The sequence below is a fragment of the Drosophila miranda genome, chromosome 4, assembly GCF_003369915.1.
Source record: "Drosophila miranda strain MSH22 chromosome 4, D.miranda_PacBio2.1, whole genome shotgun sequence".
Classification (NCBI taxonomy): domain Eukaryota; kingdom Metazoa; phylum Arthropoda; class Insecta; order Diptera; family Drosophilidae; genus Drosophila; species Drosophila miranda.
Window position 1 is genome coordinate 28,580,033 of NC_046677.1, and position 14,909 is coordinate 28,594,941.

At 41.6% G+C, this 14,909-nt stretch overlaps 1 protein-coding gene and 1 non-coding gene across 6 annotated transcripts in view; one reads left to right on the top strand and one right to left on the bottom strand.

Moving 5' to 3' along the window:
* Positions 1–14,909, top strand: part of LOC108163457 (apoptosis-resistant E3 ubiquitin protein ligase 1) — a 29,846-nt gene that overhangs the window by 1,991 nt on the left and 12,946 nt on the right. For 2 of the 5 annotated variants that reach the window (XM_017298750.2, XM_017298751.2), the window contains exon 1: positions 7,288–7,378. The exons of the other annotated variants lie outside the window; for them this stretch is intronic. In XM_017298750.2, the coding sequence (XP_017154239.1) occupies positions 7,303–7,378 (76 nt within the window). In that variant the 5' untranslated portion in view covers positions 7,288–7,302. Of the gene's footprint in view, positions 1–7,287; positions 7,379–14,909 lie in introns of those variants that run through there. 5 annotated transcript variants of the gene reach the window in all.
* On the bottom strand, positions 1,468–1,539 carry Trnaq-cug. The gene has a single exon. It is a non-coding gene; the product is annotated as a tRNA-Gln (tRNA).

The following is a 14,909-nucleotide window of genomic DNA, read 5'->3' on the forward strand; positions in this document are numbered from 1 at the left end:
TTTCCATCGCGTTTTCTAAGTTCGTCTCTTGTTTTAATCGAAGTAAACGTTGTCAAAACATTTCGTGACACCGAGGACAATAAAGCCCAGAAACAATAACCAAAAGAGACACACGAAAAAGGAAAAATAAAACGTTTTTGGGGTAGCCGTAACCTACTTATTTCGGTTAGCACGTGCTCCCAAACTCTCATACTCGCCCATCACATAATCCTGCGATAGATATCCCAGCCGGTTCCACTCAAAGCTAATGATGTATGGCTAATCCTTATAATACGCGTTACGGGTAAATGAATGCTGGAAGAAAGCAAATTTCGCGCCGTACAATTTTCCACATTTTGGCATATTAATTTTTTATTGTTGGCGGGCGGTGGGAGAGGCTGGAGAGAAGTACGGCGGCGGATGCCCCATTAGGGTGTTCACACTTCAATGCGCAGTTATTTTATAGGCCTTAGCACACCCGAAGACCCCCTGTAGACCCCATCTGTTCTGTTCGGCTCGTGTGTTCCATTATCCTATCTAAATAAACTGACTCATCTGCAGTGTGTGTGTGTGTGTGTTTGTGTGTGTGTGATTCTACATGTTTGTTTTTCTGGTATAATGTTAAATGTCACTCGATGTTGGGGTTTCGGCCTGGTCGCATCGGTGTCCGCTCATAAAGAATTAATTGCCAATTAACTTTGATGACACTCTTCTCTTCTCTTTTCTCTCCATTTTCGCACTTGACCGTGTCCAGGTCCATGTCCACTTGAATTCTGGTTGTCGTACTCCTTTCCCGAGACCCCCCAACACACGCGCTTAACCTTTAAATCGCGTTTACTTTTGACCTGCATATTAATTAATGGGTTAACAGCACGACATCCCGAAAAAAGGGTTCTTCTGTGGTCAATTATGCATTAAGTGGCATTTTGGGGAATGAATCGTAATTGTATAATATATGCATGTCCATTTATATAAAAGTGTAGGCGGTAACAGCTCAAGAAGACGTTGATTTGCCCCGTTCTTACATAATATTGCAGAAAAAAACAATAGGAAAAGACTACCCTTTGTAGTTTGTCGGACTATTTGGAGTTGGTGGTACATTTTCCTGGATTTTGTAGGATGTATTCGAGTTTTATTCGAATTAATAGTAATTGTATACTTCTCCAATACATTTTTCCCATTTATATAAAAATTTCTTTCAATGAAAGAACAAATTTCCTTTAATTCTTGCATAACCTGAACGAAAATATAGACTCTTTGTCATGGAGTATCAAAATTAATATGGTAAATCTTTTCGAACTTCGATACAACGCAACACAGAAAAAATTTTGACAATAAGAAATCTAAACTTCTCTTCCCTTCTTGTGTCATATAGCTGAAATAACACCTTCAATGGCGAGATCAGATCTATAAATAAAAGTAGAGTCGCTGAGAAAATATCAGATATACAAATATATGTAGCTTAAAAATAAAAAAGAAATAACGTTAAGGTTCCACCGAGATTTGAACTCGGATCGCAGGATTCAGAGTCCTGAGTGCTAACCATTACACCATGGAACCCACTGGGCGAGGGCCATCAAAGAGCTCTGTTCGATTTCCAAAGAAAGATCATAGCTAGATCAAGAAAACAAGAAAGAAGACAAACACAGAGAAGCCACAAAAAGAAAGAAGAGAACAATGTAAATCAACGCAGACATATGAATAAATATTTCCATAAAAACCAGAAATACTCGTCGGACATTTTTGCAGAGCCGACGAAATTGCTCGAGCAATCAGCAATAAGGGGGTCGGGTGCGGAGAAGGGAAAAAGGGGGAGTGTAGCTACCATTAAAGGTATAAAGAGACGAAGAGCGGCCACCTTTATGGCCAGAGAAAGCGAGAGAGGAAGATACGCCATCCTGGTCGGAAGCATTTAGTTTGTGCGACAAAAAGAGGAAATAATTGATTGGTAAACATTGACCAATGTCCGACACAAGAAGAAGCATATAGCAGGCCGGCAAAAGGAAAACAGAAAATATGTCCAACCTTTTTTTCTGTGGGCTTTCCCTCCCCCCTTCTTTTCCTTCGATGCCTGCAAGGAAATTAAAAGGAAATTGCGCCTTGTTTTGTACGAGTGTGGTGGAGGTACGAGGGTTGGCTGGAGAGCAGTGGGTGGCTGGGTTGGGTTAGGTTTGGAGCACGGGGAGTGTGCGGCGGAGCAAATTAAAAGGTTTTTGTGCCCAACTTGAGTCTGTTTGGGAAGGCTCAGAAGCAGTTAAAAATGACACAAGTGGCGAACGAGAGAGAGACAGGGACATGAAGCGACAAGAAACAACCGAAACCGTAGGAAAGGCTTTAGGGTATGAAGCGTTAGATACCCTGCAGGTTCCATTTACAGTTACGCTATTCATAAATATACAGTGCATATACATATGTATATTTATGATAATATTTAGTCTACTATCCACTTACAGCGGTATATTTTTCCTATCAGACGAGAATCATCATACCTTGTCTGCAAAGGGCATCCCACAAGCAGAGACAGCGACAGAGACAGCAGCAACAACGGTTACACATGTGCAAATAACAAGAGGCCTCATTGTGTGTCATCCCTACCTACCACCCATCCACCCTCTCACACTCATTCACTTACGTACTCTCTCTGCCTGCCTCTCGCCGCGCTCTCTCTCTCACACTCGCCGTGCTGTAACAGTTGCAACTGTTTTTGTTATGTAGGCCAAAGATGTCAGAGAACGGAAGCCTGACTGACTCTTGCTGCTGTCGCACTCACACACACACATCCCCATCCAGGCTCCCGCTAGCTCTTCTCTATTCCGCGCTCCGCTGCAGCTGTTTCTACTATGCACTGCTTTGCTTCTGCTGTCCCTCCGCTTCCCTCGTTCATCCGTTATGCGTGCTGCTTTGACGCCTGGCGGCGCTCTTTTGCGGTTAGTTATCATTATTGCCATCCCCCTCGACGGCGTTTTGTTCTCTATTCGCTATCCTTGTTCCTCTCTCGTCGCTGTTTTTGTCGCATTTGTCAGCCACAATTATTATAATGCAGCAGCCAAGTTTTCCTCTCTCGCTCCCCTGCTCTCTCTCTCTCTCTCTCTCACATTCGCCTCTCAATTGTACTCTCTTGCTTTTGGAAATTATCATATTGTTGGTGCCTTTTGTGGCGTCCTTGAATGGGCAAACAAAGCATATGGGGGAAAAGAAACATTTGCGCATTTCAACGCAAAAGATTATTTTCAACTTTTTGCATAACAACAACAGGCAAAAAACGTGAGCAGAGAGCAGCCAAGAAAAGGCGAATGAAAAAACAGCATAGACTCGAGTTCGGAGAGGGATATGGTGAGAGTATACCCTGGAATGAACGGAACAATAAGAACAAATGAGCGAAACAAGAGAAAGGTAATGACTGACTTTAATGAAAGGCTTCGGTTGATTATACAAAAATGTCAGCATTCGGAAGAGGGAAACGATGGACGATAATTTAATGTGATATAGGGTGTGATATATGGATAATACCTCTATAGAAAGATATATGTAGATAAATTAGCAACTCAAATCATTGAAATATTGTACCAATTCCAACATTGATCTACGGAGACATATGTTTTATAGCTCTGATATCCGTGAGATATACATATGCTCATATTCAAGAAATACCAAATAAAACGCTGTAGGATTGTTTCCAAAGGTACATTTTCCACTTCCTCTATATCTATTTATCCCACAGATTCGTAACTTTCTTGGTAACAGAGAATTCAAATCCATGCCCACATTAAGGAATCTTGCTTGAGCACTTTCTGTTATACTGTTCTGTCCGCTAGAAACTGCTTATCAGTCTCGTTATTTTTTTGACATAATCAACAAATGTTTATAGCATCAAAAAAGAGACATCCTTAAGCTAGATAGTTGCAGTTCTTTCCACCTTTTCAACCCTTAACTATTTTTCAACAACTTCCAACAACAATTTGGATAGCAATCCAGCTAAAATCCTCCGGAATCCCAGTACACCCGGACTTAGGAGCGCAAAAACTTTTGCCGCAGTCTCTCAATCTGCAGCATTTCCACCATTCGGCCCTGTAGGCTTAGTTATTCTCCATTTGTGGCTGCCACAGACCTCAGGCCTATACCCGATCCGTTCCTTTCGGCTGGGCATTAACATAAAGCAAACATTTCGTCCTGGCTTTGCACTAAAGAAATTTGTAGTCATAAAAGTTTCAGTATCATGCCTATATTTCGCTCTATCTTCGACCCCCACACAAGAACACAAAAGCCAAGAACCCGCCAAGAAAAGACCCTGCCGACTTATGACAAGTTATGGCCGGGACCAGGCCTACTTTTTTTCTGTGGGTTACTTTTCTATTTTTTACTTGCGAAAAAGGAGCCTCGTAAAACAACAAAATATGGCAAACATTTATTTTACACGCAAGAGAATGAGAAAGACAACGAGAGGGATGGGTGCTGTTCGACTGAAAGAGAGGGGAGATAGACCATGTGTGTGGGCCACTTGGCGACCCTAAAGCAAATGAACAGCTCACTTTTATTACAAATTCCGACAGTAAACACACAAACAAATGCCCAGACCAGACATACAGATACTGGTACCCTCCTCCCTCCCGAACACCGAACACGGAGAAAGTTTTGTCAGCTCCCATTACTAGACACCACACACACACACAGGAGCAGGGATACACACACACACAAACTGATGTTTGGTTGAGCAAACAAAAACAAAAATGGCGCCATCAATGGCCACGTTCCTTCCTCGATGATGACGCTGACGATGATGATGATAATCAGCTTCAGAAGGAGGCTGCTGCTGCTACTACCTACATATGTATATTTTCTGGCTGTTACGAAATTATTGACTTCTGTGGGGCGGGCACAGCGGGGAAGCGGGAACAGTGTGTGTGGGTGTTGGCGCATAATTTTCGCACACGTCTGCCCCTGCCCCTGTTCCTCTCCCTGCCCCTGCCTTCACTGTCAGAGTGCTATCAATAAATATTTGCCAATGTCTTTCGGTGGGTGTGGTATGGGTTTTTACTCTGCCAGAAAGATTGGTGACGCCTGCAATTCGAACTGGCAGCCACTGACAGACTGCGGAAACGGCCTTGAATGGAGCCGGAGATAGTTAAGATTTAGAAGGAGATATGGAGGGATATGGATAGGAATTGTGTGAGAGGGTTTTTTGCAGCATTCGCTCAAGTGTCTACAAACGAGCATCAATGCGCCGCGTCGTTCGCACGACATGTATGTTGTTTTTTAACATTTTCTATTGCATCACGAGCATCCATGTGCCGCCACGTGTGAAACCACTGCTTTAAAGCTAGAAGTATAAATAATGCTTGATTTGGAAAGTATTTTGTAATAGAAACTACAATAGGAGATGCTGTGAACTAGTTCTGAGAAATTAAACTAAAGACTGACTAAAAAATGTAGAGAATATTCTTATTTGAAGTTCCATTCAAGACAATTTCTGCATTTTATCTTGGAATGAACGATTTCTTAGACATTTTTTCTTCACTTTTCAAAATGTATTTTATTCGATAATACATTCCTTACATTTCAGCTGGTGTTCTCGTTCTGTCCAGTCAAGATAAGTTTTTCCTTCCATTCGTTTCTTTTGTCTTGGAGACTTGAGAGAGACAGTTGCCTTGTTTATTATCCTTGTCGGGGATGGCACGCGCAAATCGTTTGTAGTTTTTATAGAGCTGCTCTCAGCAATTTTTCAGCTTGTTTTCTGTGTCTTAACTGAGGAGGGTACCACGGTCCACACTATCCACACTCTCCACACACTTGAATGTAATTGTCTCAGCTGTGTAAATAAACATCGGGGCACTATATAAAAACACTCTGACAGACAGTCAGAAGGGGGAAGTGGGAAAAAAGTGGGAGGGCGAGTGACACACGCCATGTCCTTACAGTATATATATCTGGAATAGTTGTCCTTGTCAGGTCAACAACAAGGAGCTCTTTGTCTTTTCCGATTGTTGGTGTAATTTTGTTGTAGCTTCCCTGCACTTTCCAGTTAATGACAGCAATTTGAGGCAAGGGCAGAAACGGGGCTGGGGCTGCTGGGTGGCAAAGTGTAATAGAGGGTGCCACTTGTTTACAATGCCATCAAATGCTGCTCCTTGGATCGCCTCTCTTCAGGCTTTCCCTGCTGGCCTTCTCAGCTGGCTTTCTCTATAGGGTTTCCGCTCTGCCGATCAATGAAGTTGTTGCCTCTGGTGCTGCTGCTGCCATTTGGCACTTGCCACTCGAAAGTGTGTTTAAAATGGAGCTGTAGATGGGAAATTGGAAATGGGGGATATAATTTTCCATCAGTGCATCAGAAAAAGGCAGGGAGAAACAGATAAAGACAGATAAAACAGCGTAAAAACCAGAGAACGGATGTATAGAGAATAAACTTTTATTTTGATTTAAGCTTTTGGCAAGCATCGTATAGAATTTCTTGGCAGCTAAAGCGGAAAATTACAGTGAAATAAGAGGAAAAGAAAGAAGAGATTGACTGAAAGAAAGAGAAAAGAGAGAGTTATGTATGTATGTCCCTTAAAGTGCATTTCATGAAAATATCAAAACGATTTTAAATAAAAGGTTTTCGGATTACTTATATCTTTATCGGTTATCGCATCGAGGGTAATCGGCATCGCAAGGTATCGAATTATCAGACTTTTGAGGGAATTCAAAATTGGTCTTTCCGCTTGGTAGATCTAAATATTTCATGCACGTGCCGTTTGGGGTCTTATGCTCGGACCATGGCTGGTACAGGGACAACAGTACACGTATCTATAACTAATTGCCTTCCCCTACACCAATGATATCTCAAGAGAGAGCACACTTCTCCTGTGCGAGCCTTATAGCTCCGAAACGCACTGCTTTTCTCTAATTTTCCTTTGTGACAGGCCTTAATCCGCGCGCTGCCTCCTCAAGGCATTGGCCTATCCATTTCATTCCATTACACATTTTCAACTTGTTCCTTTTATTTTTGTGTGCCAAAACTTTTACCCAACTTGTGTGAAAAGTGTGTATACACATAGTATATATCCAATCCCCATCCCGGTGTTCTGGCAGCCACCCTCTTTAGTAATCCGCAGCTATGCATGAAATATGTCAAAACTTTATGAGAGAAACTTTTTTAATAAATTAAAAATTACAAAATAACGCAAAAAATAAAAAGAAGGAAACTAAAAAGCACAAAAACTAATCACAAAAGGCAGTGAAAAACATGATTTAGCCATCAAGTTGTGAGCGATATATATATAAATATATATATATATATAAGGTATAACAATTTCCATTCGGAGAGTGAAAAGTTTTCGTGTGAACAGAATGTGGTCGCCGGAATCGGAAATAAATTCCATTGCCATGGCCACCACCATGCGGCATTCGCAGTCCTCGTCCTCAGGTGAGTTTTTTCATTTTTCCTGATTCGTGTGATTTGAACAAGGGTTAAGGCCTCCTCTTAGAGCTCCTAGGGTTTAGGCTTGCGGAGAGTGGTGCGGCGTTTGTGAATTAAATTCAAATTTTGGTTTCTTTATTTGACTGGCGGCTAATGCGGCGTATGCGCAATATGGCGCTCATACTCAAGTGTTTCCGTTTCCATTTCCACTTCCGCATCGCGCCTTTTGCTGTGACTGTACCTGCACCTGTTCCCTCCCCTTTTGTTGTGGCTGTACTTTGCCTTGAACCGTCATGCAAATTGCCTTTTGCCCTAAACCCTGACTAACCTTCGCATTGAGTTCACCTGACATGTGCAATTGGCTTGCAGTGCACCTTCTCCTCCTTCATGTATCCTTAATTAAAACGAAAGTCGAGAGTGCGGCTCGGGCAGGTCTTGTGCCTTCTTCGATGCCGTTTGCATGCCAATGACATAACCCCAACCCCACCAAAAAGAAACCCCACCGTTGTGGGTGGAATAGGAGGACGGACGGCTTTCGAATGGCCGGTAAAGTGCTCTCATGCACGTAATAAGTAAACGACTCACGAAAGTGGGTGAAGCGGAGTGGGTGGCGCTGCATAGGTCTACCCACAGTTGCGGTCAAGGAAATATAAATGGCAAAGAGCAAGCGCCATAATGATGCAACATGCCGCAGACTGTAGATGCAACCAAAAGGTAAATCATTTGGTTGGTGTCTGGTTTTATTTGATAACAGATTGAAGTAAAAATATTTGAAAGATTATTACGGTATTATTACGGAAAAATATTTCTTTTGGACTAAAAAAAAGTTCTTTCTCTATGAATTAAGAACGCCAGTTCCCATAGCCCTCCTATCCATTTTATTGACAGGCTTTCATTTGATTTTATACTTAAATTATGCAGCTTGACAGCTGAAAGGATTAATTTGGTTGATTTTTTTAATCTCACTTCACCGACTACTGATTTCACAGCCGTAATGCAGTTCAGCTGTTAACATTCTCTCTTCCAATTATCCTACTGTCAATAAGTGTCATTCGGTGGGGTTCGAGAGCTGGCACTAATTGCTTCACTCATTATGTCCTCGAATAATTCGGAAATAAAGTATTTTACAATTCATGAATTTCAACAATTTATAATCGGGAAAAACTCTGCAATTTTGTAGGATTTAAATGATAGATACAAAGACACATCAACAGAGAAGTGGCCTTACTAATTAGTTTAAAGCATGCACTAGATGTGGGTTGTACAAAAATCCCAATAACGATGATCCCCAAAGGTGCAAAGACGACGATCAAAAAGGAGAAGTGTGCATTTTTGCATTAATAAATATAAGCCCCACAGTTCCTGGTTAATAAGCTTAATCTCTCTCGATACTTTGTTGCATATTTCTATATGTATATGTATGTATGTACGAGCTCGGTATCGTATCGTGGGTTAAGCTGCAGGTTAAGCTTGTCTGTAATCAGCTGGTCGCATTCGAATATGATCTGAGCGCTGTTGATAATAAATATTCAGATGTTTTCCCTTTAGAATTCAGTCTCGTTTTGGATTTCATTCAGACAAGCAGCCCTAGCCATGCCCCGTTCGATTCTATTTCTGTTATTGGCGATAACCTTTGGGAGTTCCCAGTCACAGCTAGGGTCCCAGGTGAGTGCACGGTTAAGTTTATTGAGTAACACTAAGAACATTAAGATTCATTCAATGAAGGACAAATCTGCGCCAGCCAATACTTTTGTGTTGGAATCTCAAAATGAGGATTTGCAGTGCGGATCAGCTATGAAAATCCTCCTAAGGCACCTGGATTCCCATGACTCCAATCAGAATGCAGATATTCTCTCAAAACTGGCCCAACTAGACGAAAAGTTGGAGGCTCAAAGAAGACTGTTTACAATACAGCAGGAAAAACTTCAAAAATTAGAAAACGAACAGTCATCCAGGCGAACTTCAATAGAAGAAACAAGAAGAAATAGAAACAATTTTCGAAAAATTGGTGCAAAATATTAATACATTGAAGATAGCCAAACAATGACCTGGTACCATGCATTGGATAAATGCCATCAAATGGGGGGTCATCTGGCGAACGTACAAAGCGATGAGGAGTTCCAGGCACTCAGTAGGATGCTGAAGGGGCAGCAATATTATTGGATAGATTTGACCGATGAAGAAACATATGAAGTGTTTATTTCGTCCACTACAGGCATGAATGGAACCTTCTTCAATTGGGACACAAATGATATGAATGTATACCGGACAACCTATGAACGTTGCGTTGTTTTACACACGAATTATTGGGATCCAAAAGATAATGCGGACAAAATGGAACGCTTTGGATGCCGTAAAGATATGTACTTCATCTGTGAGGCATCCTCTGATGATAATGTAAACTAAGGCGAAGATAACCAATAAATATGATGCTTATTTGAAATTCACTCATAAGACACTCATGGACAATCGTTTTGTTACGAATGTCTTTCTTTAAAAGACTTATTGCGGACAATCTTTTAGCACATAATTTGGTGGTATTTATTCATCAGCGTTAGCCCTTTAGGATACCTTAGGGGTTTCCCCCTATATGATTACCATTTTGGGACTTCTCTTCATTACTTTTGTATCTGAATATACCTTCTTCTTAGTAAACTATTTTTTATCTGTTGGTATTTATAACTTGATTCACTTTGATTTATACACACAAATGCGTTTGTTCCACCTGTAAAAGTGTGTGCGGGGAGGGCATCAGATAATCGTACGTACGAGTGAAATATGTGCAATAAGTAAATAATTTCCCCCATAAACATTTCCATCAAACCCCCTTCGTCCCTTCGTTGAGTGTAAGAGCCCCACTCCCAAGACCTTCAATCACGCACATACACATTTAGAGGTACACCTGCCCATTTCTCACGCACACAGATACAACGCAATGCACACACACACTGATACACAGTCGAATGCACACACACACGCTCACGTATGTATTTTTCCAATTGGAAAATGCCAAAGTGTTGCAGCTTCGTTCGTGCAAATTTGTTTATGCGAATTTCCATGTTGCCAGCACTCTGCCAGAAAGAGAGAGAGAGAGAGAGGGCAATACAATTTGGAAGTGTGAGTACAGAGAGGGGATGAGTTTGTGTGTGGTATAGGCAGGGAAAATATTCCATGTTCAACCTACGTTTGCTGTATTTTTGATACCCCTCGATTTGGAAAATGGGTGTTTCCGCACAAATGGAAGCACTTCTTTTCAAGAATTTTACAAATATACAAATCGGTGTATACAACCAGCTCTTTATACTGTATATTTTATTTTTGTAGTACAAAAGTTGTTAGACCTTTGAGGCATACAATATAAATTACATAAATTATCGAAATTAGAATCACAAAATTGGAATACTTTTTTAATAAGATAAGAAAGGGCTGCTTTTGAAGTCCGTAGAATTATTTTCTTTTTTTTACACCTAGTCAAAATTGCACGCTTCCACTTAAAAGTTAGCCATTTTAGCCAAATCATGCTCAGAGCTTTTCCTGCTACGGCTTCGCGTTTTATATAATTTAACGATTAACGAAAAATTCATCTTTGTGGAAAAGTCGAACTACCACATGAGAATTTACGAATCATGATTTTTAACGATTTTTGACAAGGATTTTCAAGACAAGAATGCTTCGATCAACTTGGTTCAACTTTTGGTGATGCGAAAATCTGGTAAAACGAATTCAGTAGTGATAAAATCCGTTGCAGCAGAACGAATCTCGTGAGCATATAAACGGTCTTAAGACTTGCCTTTGGATGGTCTGAGCATCGGGTGTGCTTTAACGACGGAGCAAGGGTATACGGAAAAGCAACCTGCAGGGTAATGAAATCTTCGTTTCGAAGATCCTTTCTATCCTTTCATTCGCATTTTGCTTTCGTTGCCATTAATTGCCGTTGGCCGTTGCCGTTGGCCGTTGCCGTTGGCGTTGCCATTGCCATTGCCGAGGGCCTCTCCAGTGCAGTCCGTGCGCAGTGCTGGCTGCTGCCGTTTCTGCTGGCATTTGGCAAATGTTTTCTGCCATGTTTGCCAGAGGAGGGCCAACACACACGAGTCCACAAGAACACATACATATGTGTGTATGTATATTGAGTGCAACGGTGTCTGTATCCGTGTGGGCCTGTGTGTTGAGGTAACGGTTACCTAAACCGGTTCATGTCTGCGGTTTTTGGTTTCTCCGCCCAACCAGCCGCATGCCCCGTTGGTGCAACATTAATACTTTGGCATTATGGTTTTAACCCAATTTGGCCCACTCTTTACGGTGTTGGATACAAGATGAAAAATAAAGCCAGAAAATAAGAGGCAGAAAAACCAAAAAGGTACAAGCTCCCCGCCTGATGTCAGTGGATGCCCCATGTGGGCGTGGCTATGTGGCTCTCCTTCTCTCCGTGTGTGTGTGTCTGTATTAAAGTTGCAAATTGGTTTTTGTGGATTTTCCGTTTTCCCTCTCTAAGCACATTTCGCAGCCAGAAAAGAATAAACGAAGCGCTTAATTAAATTGCCCGAAAAATACCAGAAATCAAATAGGAAAACTCGTCCAAAATTACGAGAGAAAACAATGGACTCTCTAACGGACTCCCGAGTGCAAATTGTGATTAAGGAGGAGGGACGAGAGGATACGAGTGGAGTGGAGTGGCGTGGAGAAGAGAGGAGGTACCCAGAGAATGGGCCTTAAATTAATGAATAAATAATGGGATTTTTGCTGGCTCTCCGCCACTCCGCTCGGAATACAGGAAGTGGGTTAAATGGGTTAAGTGTGGGTGGTGGCAGAGCGGCAGGATGGCAGAATGGCGGCATAGTGGTGGGGCAGCGGATGAGGTGGTTGAGCTTGCAGTGGTTTCCCTGCAGCTGTTTGCATAACAATTCTGCCTCTGCGAAATGCATATTTACGGGCATCATACGCTGCCAGGAAGTAGAAATGTTTTTTAATTGAAGAATTGAAATTGCATATACATTTTGTATTTTTTGTTCGCCCTTTAAACTATAAAATGTTTGATAAAAAATAGGAAGTTCATGGGAAATGAAACTCTGAAACGAAGCTCTATAAATAATAGAAATACAAACATAGATGGATGGATGCATTCACAAGCAAATACAAGTACTCGCTTTTTAAAAGAAATAATGGATTTCAAAGGAAAATGATGGATAAATCGATAAATAAATATTGCTTGTCTAGATGGTCGTAAAGTATATTTATTTACTTATATTTATTTCAACGAAAAACACAGAAAACTATTATAATTTCCACTTGACAATCTTTATCTTTCAAATATACTTTTGCCTGTATATCTTCTACTGATCAGATACACACGAAAAAGCAAATAAATAACAAGAGTGCGCTGACTCCTTGATTACTCGAATCATCAATAAGCCTTAGCATTCTTTTATATTGAAAACATTTCTTTGGCCATTATCCAGATGCTCAGTACACAGAAAGAGGAGAGCCTCAGAGAGCCATTAGTCGCCAGAAACAGTGACAGAGAGAACTAGGAGAGAGCCAGGGAAAGGTAGATAATGAAAATTATTCTTCAAGTCAGTGGAATAATCCTTGGGAATCAATTTGAGGCTATAATCCTTGGTTCGCGACTGCTCTGTAATATAATAAGTAATGTAAGATAATAATGTTAATAGTGTTTATCCCTGGTTTCCCATGTCGCAACAATTTAAGCTTCAACAACTTTTGATTTGAAGGGGGAAGGCTAATCGCCTTGCAAATAACCATTCCCACTGTTATTATTTTTATCGAGGTAAAAGTTTACAATATCACAGAAGCCTGCGTTCAAAATAAGGTTCCTCTAGCTCTTATAGGCTCTAAAATATACTCTTTAAACAAGACGCACAGGTAGACATGGCCATAAAGACAATGTTTTTGATATTGATCCAGAATATACCTACTTAAACGAACAGTGGTTCGTTGTTGGAGTAAATTGAAGTTTTAATATTCCTAAAACCCTCTTCTTAGTGCAAGCCTCTAACAAGAAACAAAACTAAGGTCTGTTTTAAGCGAGAAATAATCAGCAAATCAGATGAAAATCGTATGTAAATTCTTATAAATTTCTTACTCCTACCACAAAACTAACCTTTGCGCAAAATGTGCAAATTTTTTTCAAATTCCATGCGAATTATTAACTAAAGAAACAATTTTGGGATCTCTGTTTGCCATCTTCCATCCCTTTTGCTCCTTTTGGTACCGTTTTTCCAGCGAAAACTTTGAGTCAATTATAAATCGATATATCACAGAAATGTTGCAACAATTTCTGCCTCTACCTCTGCCTGCCTGCCTGCCCCCCTCATTGTGGAGGCGAAATTTCAAACATTTTTGTGAAATACTTCTCCAGTAGCACCCAAACCACATTTACCGCTCTCTACTACCGCTTGACATTCCTGATGCATTTGCCACTCGTTAAAGCTCGTGTTTTGTGGTCGACTAATGCCAGCAGGGGCATACGGGGTCGGTGCCTCCAGATGGTGCCACATCCGAGCAGCTGGGGCTTGCAACAGCCAAAACGGGCACTCAAATTAAGCGACATTTAATGTCATTCAGGAGGGGCATGAGGACGGGGGTTGGGAGTATTGCAAGTGAGAGGCAAACATCTGTTTGCCTTCAAAGTTGCCTCGTGTGGCTTATGCGGGCTACCAGCATCCCACACACACACACACACACACTCACACAATCGCGCGGGTGATGCCACAAAAATGTAAAGCAGGGGCAAGATAGAGGGGCAAAGAGGTAGGGGAGTGTGGGAGATGGTTAGACAGGTGCAACAGCTGAGGGCTGGTTTTCGAGGGAAGCCCAAAAGGCAGCTCCAAGGCAGAGATGGTGCAAGCTATGGTTTTGCCTCCTCTCCAGTGTCTTCTCCCAGCACCTCTAGTTCCTTGCTTTCCTGACAGCTTTTCTTTGCCTTTTTCCTCAGTTTTCTTTCCCGTTTTTTTGTTCTTGTCGCCTGCCAACAAGGATGTCATCCACAGGCACACAGTGGCATCGTCAGCTGTGGCATCATTTGCAGGCAATTTCTGAGGCAAGTCTCTGCCTCTGTCCCCCCATCATTCTCTAAAGCTGACCCCAAAGTGAGAGTGTTTAAGAATTTTATTGCAACACTCATTTCGTTCGCCAAAGTCTTGGCTAAGCTGCAGGCTCTGGTCGAGTCCAGTTGGAAGTGCAGCGGTGAGGGGGGAAATAAAAGAGGCTATTTGATGATGGCTTTCTCCGGCTTCCTCTGGCTCTCGCCTATTTCTCGGAGGCCAAGGCTCTCTGCGGTTCTGCTCGTTCTGTGCTCTGAGTATCTGGATAATGGCCAGCGAAATGTTTTGCAAATAATAGAAAGCTAAGGATTACGTTGTTTGGCGTAGAGTTAGATTTGGAATCAGATTAAACGGGGATTTCGGAGATACTAAAAGTTTAATCAAGAAGTCAGAGGACTTCTCCTTATTTGTCTGTGTTTTGCCAGTGACTGTACGAGCAACTATTGCCTCTACCTCTGATGCCATTAGAAGTATAA